The sequence below is a fragment of the Chenopodium quinoa genome, unplaced genomic scaffold, assembly GCF_001683475.1.
Source record: "Chenopodium quinoa cultivar QQ74 unplaced genomic scaffold, ASM168347v1, whole genome shotgun sequence".
Lineage (NCBI taxonomy): Eukaryota > Viridiplantae > Streptophyta > Magnoliopsida > Caryophyllales > Amaranthaceae > Chenopodium > Chenopodium quinoa.
The window spans coordinates 1,796,780-1,810,047 of record NW_018745675.1 but is presented as its reverse complement, the minus strand read 5'-3'; the positions used below and the strand labels follow the sequence as shown (position 1 = coordinate 1,810,047).

At 38.5% G+C, this 13,268-nt stretch overlaps 1 protein-coding gene across 1 annotated transcript; it reads left to right on the top strand.

Moving 5' to 3' along the window:
* Positions 1 to 5,034: 5,034 nt before the first annotated feature.
* LOC110717257 (flocculation protein FLO11-like) lies at positions 5,035 to 10,282 on the top strand. The gene is made up of 8 exons (XM_021895914.1): positions 5,035 to 5,362; positions 6,594 to 6,749; positions 6,851 to 7,120; positions 7,909 to 7,940; positions 8,020 to 8,115; positions 8,586 to 8,742; positions 8,826 to 9,490; positions 9,772 to 10,282. Exons 1-8 carry the CDS (start codon positions 5,260 to 5,262, stop codon positions 10,129 to 10,131), a joined length of 1,839 nt encoding a protein of 612 aa, XP_021751606.1. The 5' UTR covers positions 5,035 to 5,259; the 3' UTR covers positions 10,132 to 10,282.
* The last annotated feature ends 2,986 nt before the right edge of the window (positions 10,283 to 13,268 follow it).

Genomic DNA, 13,268 nt, shown 5'->3' with positions numbered 1-13,268 from the left:
TTTCCTGCCGGTTGGGGTCGGAGGTCGTCTGACCTCTCCCCGGACAGTGATTGCTATAGCTTTTCTTTCTTGGCGGGTGCCATTTGGTCCGCCTTTCTCTTTTTACCGGCTGCCCTCGGAGCCGGTGCTTGCTGATCACAGTCGTCAAGTGCTACAACTTCCTCTCCCTGACCGTCTGCGATCATTGTTGGTTTGATGTCTGAGAGGTAACACTCTCTCGCCGTCTTTTGGTCCCCACTCAAGGAACCGACTGTGCCATCATCCTTCTCAAATTTTATTAACATGAGAGACAGTATGATGATTGCTTTCGAAACATTAAGGGTTGGACGTCCCAAGATCAAATTGTAGACCGTCAGTTCCTCAACAACAAGGAATTTGACGACCATGTGCCGTCCGCTCCCCTTTTTACCCAGCCGGATGGGTAGGTCAACCCTACGAACCGGATGTACTACTCCTCCCCCAAAACCAACTAAAGGGTGAGAAGCTTGATGCATGCTGCCAGGCTTGTACTTGAGTTTTGTCAAGCACTGATAGCTTATGAGATCAGACGAGCTCTCAGTATCTATGAGGATCCGGCCTACTCGCTGATTAGCTATCTTACATTCAATGACTATGGGATCATCATGAGGCCGCCTGACTTGGCCCCGATCTTTTTAAGAGATGAGAACCTCTGGGAAGGTGTTTTTAGACGACTGGTCCTCATCAACTGAGTTAACCAGCCTTCTAATATTGTCCTTGGCTCCCCGGATGGTAGGGCCCCCACTAGCGAAACCTCCTGCTATGGTGAAGATTATTTCCTCATCCGTGTCAGAATGGCCAGCCGGCGTTTTTTACGGCTGTCCTTTGATCTGCCTGGGGGTATCCTTGGACTTGGGTATGTAAGATTTCAGTGCCCCCTCATCAGCCAAGCGGTCAAACAACCGCTTGAGGCTGAAGCAACCTTCCGTATCATGACCAACATCCTCATGAAAGTGGCAGTATTTGCTTTTGTCCCGGTTGCTGACGAGACTCTTCATTGCTGCCGGCTTCTCAAGTTTCAACCGGTCTCTTACTTCCTTTAGAATGGAGGTGCAGTCCTTTGTAAATTCATACTTCGGAACGTATGGGTCTGATCTCCTTCCTTTTTTCTGGGACGACTGTCCAGCAGGTTTCGCCGCCCATACTTATTTCCTTTTCCTTTCTTCCTTCTTTGCCGGCTGAGTAGGCCGGCTCTCTCTCTTATCAACTTTCTTGTACTCTGATGGAATTTTTACAGCACAAAGTTCCATCGCCTGTATATAGGCCTCAGCTTCCATCAAGGCCTCGTGGAGAGTGGAAACCCTCTTTCTGACCAAATCAAACTTAAAAGTAGACCCGTCTTTCAGACCCTTGAAGAAGTTTGTGTAGGCAACATCATCAGACAGTCCCTGAATCTGGATTCTCATCAGATTGAACCGCCTGACGTAAGACCTTAGTCCTTCCTTCTCTCTCTGCTGTATTGCCCCTAAATCAAGGGTTGTCTTTTTAGCAGGAATGTTCATGGAAAAGTTTGAAGCGAACCAGTAAGCCAACGTTCTAAAATTGTTGATACATCTGGCTGGCAAATTGCCAAACCACCGCTAAGCAATGCCCTTCAAAGTAGCCGGGAAGCATCTGCACCAGGAGGCATCCTCCAAACCCTGCAAATACATCAGGTTGGTGTAAGCCATGAGGTGATCTTCCGGATTGGTGGTACCATCATAATCACCAACCAATACATTTTTTATTTTGGCAGGCTGTGCCGCCTCAGTTATATCCTTCGAGAACGTCGTGGGCTGTTCCCCAAGGTTTAGCAGGCGGAGTTGCCAGTCCATAGGCTGGACATGTGACAGCTGAACCCCAAAGAGGGTCGGCTACTTGTAGGGACATCCATACGGCATGTATAGTGACCCATACGGTGCCGGATGGATGATATTTAGGCCAGAACGCACGAAAACCTCGCGTGACTGACTTTCTCTGTTTGTCTCAGAATGCTGCATGGATGCATTCTGGAAACTGTCCGGGTAGGTCGACATAGAGGCCGACGCGGACATGTGGTGACTTCTCTTTTCTTGGATTAAAGTTCAAGCGTCAGAGTAAGTCTTTTTTGATCCATCCGGTTGTATATGCCGGATGGGCTTCTTTATTCCCTCTGCAGGGAAACGAAGTTTCAAAATGTTGATGATCCTATCCGTCACCTTTGTCTTTGGGTGAGGCGTAGGCATGCGGTCTTTCAACGACTTGGACGTTTTCTTTCCGGAACGAAGTTTTTCCTCCGCCTGACCCTTACGAGGGTTGGTTGACTTAAGGAGGTTTTTGATCTCCCCTTTGAAACTCGTCATGAGGTTCAGGAGTTCGTCTCTTGAGACAGGGGCAACTCCTTCCGCCGCCTGGGTTAACCCAGCCGCTCTTCTGGTCGGGCTGCTAGGAGCAGCCTCAGCCTCACCTCGTTCCTTCCTTTCTTTGGAACGGGTGCGCTTTGTTCTAAAAGACCCGTCTAGGGCAGTATAAATTTGAACTTCATAATTGTCACAGGTGTCTTCGTCCAAATGGACCTCGGGTTTGCGGGAGGCTGCTTACTCCCACCAGGTAGTACAGGCTCAGAAGTCATCTAGGAAGTACTCTCCCCACAGACGGCGCCAGATGTTTCAGGGTTTTTTGATGTGTCCTGCAGGAGAGTTACAATTCCTAGTATGCGCAGTTCGACGTCTATACCTGCAAAATCACGGAGACTCCGGCTGGGGGGTGGAGTTCCGCCTCCGACGATTAAGTTAAAATTCGTCTAATGTAATAAGTGCGAAACAGTAAATACTTCTCGCTGATTGGGAGAATTCTGCAATTATCTATTGCTCGGGGTTTGTGTTTCAATTTGTGTATATGCAATAAATGTGGTCTCCCCCACGGGGAACTTTATTTTCCAGTTTTAGGGTTCAATGGACATGTGTCGCAAAGGGATTGAAGCCTTTGCTGACCACTAAGGGGATGACACGTGTCAGGGGCCTATTGGGCCACGTGTCTAGGGTAATTTTTACCCTAAACAACATTAACAAAGTTTATCATTTTCAATGAAATAATTATCAACACTTTAAATTTAGCATTTTTTTTAATCCTATATAATTTATTTAATGGCAATCCCACACAAATAAACATACAATTTTATGAGAATATTATCCCAAATACCAACAACTTGCGTATTTCAGAAGTTGAACATCAAGAAATTCTTGAATGCGATGAACGGTGACCATAACTAAGGAGGCCAATCAATAACCAATTTAATGAGAATACTCTGTATTATCCTTCATTGAAAAGATATATTTTTTTGCTTGTGCCCTTAGTGGCCTTATATGTGAATACCTTATAAGCTTGACATAAAAAATGAGGTATAAACCATATAATGAAAAAAACTTGAATTAAACAAATACATATAACTTTTTTTGACTATGTGCCATATAAACAAAGTCATTATTGCAACCAATGAAAAACGACATATATATTCTATTTTAGAATTAAAAAAATTCAATAAAGTCAATTGTTATACAATAGTAATTTTATCAAAATATGAAGTATATGATTTAACTAAGAAAATTATCTTTTTTGAGATTGACCAATAAAGTTACATTATAAGTTACTTAATGATAATAATTTTTTTTTCTAATAGACAGTATTAATTTAATTAAAATATTATATGGTTTACCCAACAAAATTTCTTTATTAGATTTGTGTATAAAAAAAACCATACAAAAAAACTGTGCATCGCACGGGCTTACATCTAATAATAATAATAATTAATAATAATAATAAATAAATAAATAAATAAATAATATGATAGTATTAAAATTTGAAAAATAAAATAATCAAAATTACTTTACATCAAATTAGAAAAAATAATTTTAGATCAAATAAAAAGAAAAAGTTCTGAATCAGATAAAAAAAAAAGGTTCAAATCAGATCAGATTTGAAATAATAAGTTCTTATCAGATCATCTTAGAAAAAATAAGTTCAGTTCAGATCAGCTAATATAAGGTGAACTAAACAAGGCCTTATATGCAGGGCAAAATATAGTCAAGTGGGATCGCGTGTTAGATTAGTCTCAATTTATATTTTCACAAAAATCTATTATTTTTAATAATTTTTATGTATAAGCTTCATCCATTTTCCTAAGTGTTATTCACTTGCTACTTTTATTCGTTTTTCTAAGTTTTACTCACTTTTACTTTATTCATAGTATAATAAACTTTTATTCATTTTTATCACATACAAACTCACATTGTGGGGCATGATTATATCTAATAAAACCTATAATCTCTATCTCTCTCCTCGTTAAAACAAAAGTACCCATATTTATGGTTCCCTTTTCCATTTTTTTGGGTTTGCAATCTTTCCATAGTTACAATAACTAAGACTTAGGAAAACAGAGGTTGTGTATAATTACAGATACGGGGGATTAAAATTATGCGCCGGAAAACGTAAAAGTTAAAGTGTTGCAACTTAAAGTGAACGAACGGAGAAAGTATAATAGCATATATTACTTTATTTTACAGCATTATAGGAAAAATCAAATATAATTATTATATTAACAATGTCTGATAATAAAAAAATTACGTAAGTACGAAGCAAATCATAGAGCGATATTTATCAACTTCACATTGATCCGTTTGTCTTATTGATAGTAAATATATAGATTGTGGTCGAACCGGCGCCAAACCTGTTTAGCCACAGGTTGGACTGGTTTTGGCCGCCGGTTGTGTAGGCTGCCCAAATGAAAAACCACCACCTCCCCCGTTGGTGATCAGGTGGTGGTGGGTCGCCAATGGGAGATTATTAGCATGGTGGGTCGCTGGTAAAGGAGAGGTAGTGGGTCGCAAGTAAGAAGGGGTTTGTGGATCGCAGGTTAAAGGAATGTAGTAAGGACATGACCATGTTGGTGTTAATGATGAAAAATGTTGGCCATGTTTAAGAACCCAAATACGTAGTATAAAAATTGCTTTGTTTTTATATTGGTGGCATGAAATATAACGGTCTAATTTAGAAGTTTCACACATCACACCCACTCTACAGTCTCTTTCATAGGCTTCCCATCCCTTTATTCGTCCACAACAACTTTAAACCGCCTATATTCAACTTCAAAATTTTCATCTGCCTTTCTCTCTCATCTACTACTCTTCGCTTCACTGAAAACTCCTGTTCAAATTTGCGCCGAATTCTAGGTCATTTTCTACTTCCGAGTTCTCAATCATTGTTCGATCTACAAATCAATCGAAAATGGAGGTTCTCGAAACGCCTCAAATTGATGCTGAAACTGATGCTTTCTCTCTCATCGACGTTTCCGCTTCCGATGATGATTTTCTTTTGGCTTCTTCCTCAGGTAATTTTCGATTTTATTTCGATCTTAATTGTCGATGATTTACAGCTGTTTTTGCATTCTTTTGTGAAATTCAGCTTAATTTTTGTCAATTTGTTTGGTAGTAGTTTAAATTCAGAATCTCTTTTTATTTATTTTTTTTTAAAAAAAAATTAATTTTAATTTACCCTAATTGCTGATTATATGCTGTGAAAATAGATTGGTGTGTATAGAGTGGATATAAACATTCTTTGGTTAAGTACATTAGTAGCAAGCATGTGCTATGATAGCTTTAAGAAGTTATTTTGAATTTTCATTGTTAAATGGAAATTCCAATTTTTGTAATAGCAGCAACAATTTACTGGGCCATTCGTCGGGAAGACGGGAACCCACCAAATCATGTACGAAACGGCAGTTTGAAAATTGTGAGAAATGGCCTGTTCTAGTGTACTGCTCAAGTAGCTCTACTGCGTTTGATTCTTATGCTGCCAATATATTGAAGAATATAATTTTTTGATGAATACTTACAAAGTTATCACATATTATGTATATTCTTAGATGGTCTTATAAATCATGTTACATATTGTCATATTCGTTTGTAATGGCGGTTTATGATTGGTCTTACTATCACGACCTTACTAAAATCAAGTAAATGGGAGGATATGAGATGGGTTTCATTACTACCACGGTACTTTTAGCTCACTTCCTTTAATTCTATGATATTTAACGTTTACGTTTCTCTATAAACATTTTTACTTATTTCCAAGTGTAAAATTCCATACAGAACTCATGTGCTACCAACATAAATTGCTTTGTTGATTACTGTAATTGTGGTCAGATGAGTTTATGTTGATTTTTGAATACTTTATGACAAGCATAATTTTGAACCTGAAAAAGCCATGGTTTCCTTGTAATTTTTACGGAAATATTAACCAAAAGAATTGTACTTATCATAAAATTAATTTTGATGGAATCAGTATTGTAGCTAATTTCTGTAATGTATTTCTACTAATGTAGGGTGATACTAGTCCTTAAAGATGTGTATGTGTGTGTGTGTGCACAATGATTCCAAAGAATTATTTTTATAGGCTTCCTAATGATAACTTTTCCGAAAATTGATTTCTACTATAAAGTTTTGAATTTTTGTTTAGAAAGTCTTAGTGTTCTCTTCCAATTGTGTCCTACATGAGCATAACGATACATGTGTGCTTGGTGTTGCATATATTTAGAAGTATTCTTGTTTGATGATGCACAGAACCCAGCATAGCGGACAATGCAGACCATATTTTTACTGAAGGAGCACCTACAGACCAACCATCTGATTCCTTGGTTTTACATAAACCTGGGAAAACTGGCAAATGTAACCTGCGCAAAAGTTTGGCTTGGGATAGTGCATTTTTTACCAATGCTGGTATTTGCTTTTGTTTTGTACTATATTGAGTGTTATTCCTTAATCCTATGGTTTCTGTCCTGCATTGAGATGATCTATTACTCTCTGTCTACTTTAAACAGGAGTTCTTGATCCCGAGGAGTTGTCTAGCATAATGGAGGGGTCTGAGACGGGTGTGAAGCAAAGCCCGTTTCTACCTGGTATCCAAGAGGAATTAAGCAAGTCAACTGATTCAATCTCCACTTTTCAGAGTGATAATGTGACGCTGGAAAGTCTTGAGGCTGATCTTTTCTGCGATATAAGAGCTTCAATTCAGAGATGCAGCAAGTCTTCGACTAAAGAAAGTAGTGGTGACGTTAAAATCCATGGAGAAGAACCCAAAAATGATTGTTGTAAGTAACATGATGTGCTCTTTCTAGCATGCATTATTAACATTAAGATTTTGCTGAAAGCCAGCAATTCAATTTGAGTTTGATTGCATTTGTGCTAGAATCATTTTCCTTACTTCATCTGACATATTGGAGTTGTGGTTGGGTGGCATTGTAGTTTTAGTTGCCTTTTCATATATCTCAATTTAGGATAAACATATCAAGGTTTTTGTTTTTTAACTAATATTAAGTCACGTTCAGCCTTGTTTCGTAATGTGCAACTAGACTACTAGAGCGATGGAAAAGCTTTAGAGAAGAAACTGCAAGGTTAGAATCTCTTTGTTTCTTGGCTGATAGGATTTAATCCAACGTTAGAATAGGATAGAATTTATAATTCTCCAATAAAGTTATATATTATTGATATGAAGTTATGAACTCTAATTTGGGATATTCATTTGTGTGGGACTGTGAAAGTACTCGATTATGTTCTTGACTTCTTGTTGTAGTTCCCTGAAGAGTGCTTAATGAAGATAAAGTTTCAATTGCATGTAATCTGTTAAGAGTCCTGAAGTATCAGAGTTTACTTGTTTTGTTATTCATTCCATGGATACCAAGGTGGCTAACTGGGCTGATGGGCTCTAATCATGTCTAAAAGAATAAACATCTTTAACCTTCCATTTCATCTGTAATATCAATAGTGTTTGGTTTTGTTCTGCCAGAACTCTAATATTGAAGACCGTCATGTGCAAACTGTCCGTTTCAGTGCCAGGATCCTCTTTGGTTACTAATTCTGTTTTTTTGTTTTTTCCCAGCAACAAAGATACCTGAACCTTCACGCAAATTGGTAAGCTGATCTGACAAGGCATTTTTAGAGTTTGATTATTTTGGTGGCACTCAGATTAGTTGTGTTCTGATTCTTGTAGGCAAAGCCCAAAACAGCCTCCAATAAACTTAATATGGCAGCACGTGGGCCTATGAGAACATTAAAGCCAGGTTCTGTTTGCAAACAAGAGATTAAGGCATGTAAATCCCTTGCTGTACTACCATCCATATATGTGCATATCTTCACTTTATGTATGTTTTTAGCTGCATTTTAATTTAAACAATTTATTGCATACATTGTGATAATCTGGAACATGACCTGTCTTACAGTTCCTTCACAATTCTGGACAGAGCTGTCTATTACTCCCTTCGTCCCCTAAAATATTTACATTTTGAGTTTTTACGCGGAGGATTAATACACTTTATGAAGTTTTCTGCATATGTGAATAAATATTTTCAGACATTTGTTTTAGGAACTTCTGTGCTTCCTTTGTTTTTTATGTGCAACTCATAGGTATTGCACATATATTATTGGGGTGGAGGGAGTATTTTCTAATTTTTAAAACTATTGTTAAGCTTTGACTACAGTGATATCACTATATTGGAAATGTACTTTGTGCTTACAACAACGTAGTTGGACTGACCACATTTTGTTTTCTGAATAAAGCCTCCTGTCAACCGTAGCAGAGAGCCTACCTCACTGCTTTCTAGGCCACTTAAGCCAGCTAGTGGACCAAGTTTGCAAGTAGCAGCAACTACCAAGAGAATGTCAATTAGTGCCAGCCGCGTCAAATCAGATTCTAAGGCTGCAGGAAATGTGAAAGGTAAAAAAGACTAATTTTCTTTATATTACCCTATTGAATCAATATGTAAACAATGAAGCCAATTTTAAGCCTGATTTGAATAGGCGCAGGGAAGGGAACTTCATTGCCAGATGCTTCCCATCAAGTTGATTCGCGAAAGCCTTTACCTAAAGCTCCGTCTTCATCCAAAATTTCTGCAGCTTCTTCAGTATTGAACAGAACCAAAACATACAGTTCACGCTCGTCATGTGACAGCTCTAGTAGCTCTGCATCTGAAAATGTCCGAAAATTTCAAATGGGTGTAATCAGAAAAAAGACGTTGGACAAGAATGTCAGTCTGCTACCTGGTGTCAAGAATAGAGCTTCAACTAACACTGTAGAAAAGGTGAAGTCTCAGAATAAGCAGTCCCATCTCTCAGACTATCTGAAGTCCAGATCGACACCTTCCTGTAGTATATCACCTGCAAGCTCTATTAGTGAATGGTCCACTGAGTCATGTTCTTCAACAGCTACAGTTAATCAAAAACATTTTGGCTTGAATCCTTGTCCCCCTACCTCTCATGATGTTGGTGCTGATAGCAATGTTTCTCAAAATCTGCTTAATCTATCTAGTGATAGAGCTTTGGGTGATCATGACAATCAAGTGCCAATATCTAGCCAATCTGCGATACAACCTTCAATAGGGAGTGCTGTGTCCAATCCTCATCCAGGCTCTGCTAAACCATCAGGTCTTCGAATGCCATCACCAAACATTGGTTTTTTTGATGGGGTCAGTTTTCTAACATTTGATAATTTTTCTTCAAGGTTCTCGAGCCTAGCCTGCTGCTGTTTTTGGGTTGTGAGAGAAGGGCGATTGGGTCTTATCTCATGCTGTCACAACTCAAAAGCCTGTAAAAAGCAGCAACTTGCTGGGTGGAGTTATCTGCTGAGTTATACCCAATTTGCTCTTGGATGTTTCCATAATTTAAAATACGTAGTATGCTTTATTAGTGTTAATCCTATCTGCATGTATTGTCCATACTTTGCAATAATGAGGAATGTCTTGTACAGGCAAAAGCTGGTGGTAAGACTCCTAGTAGCAGTTCACAACCTCGTTCTGCCTTGCCCAGCAGCCTTCCTAGATCAGCAGCAGGAACACCCAAAACTTCTGGGGCGACAAACAAAACAAGACTTGGCTTTGGCACTAGTGCTTCTAAAATAACAGAATCTGCTGCTGCAACTGCCAAGCCTAAAGAACAAATCATTGATGCAAACCTTAAAACAGATGCAGCAAGGACTCCTTTGACAGTAAAGAATAGGGTATCTAATGTGGTTGAGGTAAGCACCTCGCCACCTGGATCAGGCATCGAATCATTTTCAAAGGGTGACGCAGTGCCTTCTCTAGAGATAACTCAAAAGGGAAGTAGCTGACACTTTTGTGAAATGCAATATACCGTTCCAAGGTAAATTATGTATGGGCAAGTGAATAGTACACTGCCATGAACATATTCAAAGAGAATTTATACATTTGTGGTATAGATCGGATGATATATTACCATTTTAAGAAGTTTGGATAAGTAAATATTTGAGTGACTAGTAGATTCAGGGTAGAAGAATCTATGTCAACTACTTGGAAGCATAGGTATTCATATACTGTCAAATAGTCGTCAGCCATATTTCCCTCCGGACTCTTATTTTGCTGCACAACTGCTAGGAACTGGCATGATTACAGCACTAAAAAATGGCAGAAAATAAGAAGAAAAATGGTGATTATATTGATAAGATGAGACTTACACTAATTTGAATGATAATTCCACTTTCGAGAGGTGGATTCTCTCCAAGTATGAGCTTTCGAGAGGCTCACTCTTTCCTAATAACAAACCTCACAATATTCAACATATCCTCTTTCCTCCTAATGACGCCTATTTCTAGAAAATCCCTCATAACAAATCTCTAGCTTATTTCCTAAGTTACTACTAATAGACTATGACTAACATGCCCTCTAAATATTGATTCCTTGCATTACCCGCTGCCCAAACTTTCACCTTGTCCTCAAGGTGGGTAGTAGTTGGCACTCGATTCCCGGCAGTGGCAATGATGAGTTGTGTCCAACTTGTCTTCACAATCGTAACCAAGGTCCTGCTTCCGTGAGGTTTTGAACTTGGCTGTGGAGAATTTATACTGTAATGGAAGTAAAGCATGGCGTTGGTGGTGTTGGTCTTAGATTTGTAAGGGCGTGGATTGAGAGAGTTATTAATGGATATCTGTTCAAAAGCTCTGTAGCAGTCATCAGGTAGTAGATTCTGAAATATATGCACAGAGATTGAGTAATGGGGACTAGGCGACTGATTTGTGCATATAAGCCTTGTGTTAATAAAGCTAGATATTGGTCTTCCATCATATATTTTACGTGGGTTGGAGGGACATGAGGAAATATTAAATGTGAGGAGTGGGGTAAAATATTAAATGTGAGGAGTGGGGTTGAAAAGCTGGGTATGAGAGAATGGGTTGGGAGCTAGAAGTGTCAGAAATGGGCCTTGTCCCGTTCACAAAAATTGGGTCCATTTCCTCCCTTTTCCCCTCTTCAGCAACCAACTTAACCTTTTGGTATGAAAAGAAAGACCCACAAACTCTTACCTCAGCTATTATGTCATTATTTCGGCAAATGACACAAATACCCTTACTAACTCCTTCTGGAATTAACCTTCCTTCCAAGTCAACAAAGGATTCATTGTGGCTTCTCCCATACTTCATTGTTTCTGGAATGTTCTGCAGCAAGTTCCACGGTTCCATGCCACCCAAAAAATCACCAACACCGGATCCACAACATCTGGCATCACCTCTCTCAATTATTCCACCAGACCACCTACAAAACCACCAGTCTTATTTCTCGACACACTACTCTCAAATTACCGATAACACCACCCGCGAAAGGCACACCACCAGTTTCGCTAGTGCGATCACCTCGACCTCACCGGTAAATCCACCTGCAAAATCACCACGTCTTCCACCTACCCATGGCAGTGGGAAGTCATTCCTGCCACCAGTAGCTTTGTATTCTCTGCCAACAAAGCCACACCAACCATTAGGACCACCGTGTGAGCCTCCTCCAAAATTACTGAGAATGTAATTGCCTATTGTACTTTTTAGATCTTTCAGCTCCACCTCCTTCGATGTCTTTGGCCTGATTGAGGTTGTCACCATGTGAGGGTTGAATATGCCTCCTTCACCCAACTCCTCGCCGGCATGTTTGTTCTTTGGCACTTCCCCTATCCAATCTGCTTGGTTCTCTTCTTTCTCAAGCTCCTCTTTCTTTTCCTTCAATTCCAGTTGTATGGAAGAGAAGATCGGAGAGAAAGCATTATCAATGATTTCCACCTGATCTCTTTGAAGGTTATCAAAAAATTTCTTCGTGGCCTCCTCCATCCTTTCAGAGAATTTCTTTGATATCTCCATCATTTCCTCCTTAAGTGGTGGTGACAGACTAGGAGCTCCGATAACCTTCATTTTTTTCGAGGGAGCCCCAATTTCTTATAGTGTGGTATTTTTGTAAATAAACCAACAATTTTATTCAACTTTATTTAATTGCGAAGCCCACAATAATGAAAAAGTTGTAAATTTATTCACGAAAACGCGCCCATGAGAAACAAATTTCGTTTCTCACTATGAGAAACAGGAATTTCTCATTTTTTTCTTGAAAAATGAATTTCAATGGCTCAATCTACCAAAGACTATACTGCTCTGATATCATTTAATTTGTTAGGAACTGACATAATTACAGCACTAAAAATGGCAGAAAATAAGAAGAAAAATGGTGATTATAGTGATAAGATGAGAATTACACTAATTCGAATGATAATTCCACTTTCGAGAGGTGGGTATTCTTCAAATATGAGCTTTCGAGAGGCTCATTCTCTCCCAATAACAAACCTCACAATATTTAACATATGTATATATATATATATATATATATATATATATATATATATATATATTTTCCTAATGAAGTCTATTTATAGAAAATTCCTCCTAACAAACCTCTAGCTTATTCCCCAAGTTACTACTAATAGACTATGACTAACATGCTCTCTCCAAATATTGATTTCATGCAACAACCACCACAACCTCAAGATAGGCGCTCCCCATGCCAACATTGCATCTACCTGTGCTACTTACAGTCACATATCAGCTTCAACTGAACCTAACTCTGCAACTATGCAAACAAGTCAACTTGGAAGTGATGATGGCTGGTGGGGGAGTGTTATCAAATGTAGGAAGAAAAGATTAAAACTACACTGACTGATAACAGATATTTACTAAATTATTAAACATATAATTAATTATATAATCTATTTTTCATTATCAAAGGGATAAAATCCCTAATACTTGTGGTTCATATCAAAAAATAAGTTTTCATTCTTAAAAATAAAATAAACCCTCAAATTATTAGGGTTTTTATTTTTTAAGTGTCAATGAATTGAATTTTCAAATTTTCATTTGTAATGTTGCTCCTGCGCAATTAATTTATTTTACTTAATATATAATTGGTTAATTTTAATAATAGTTTA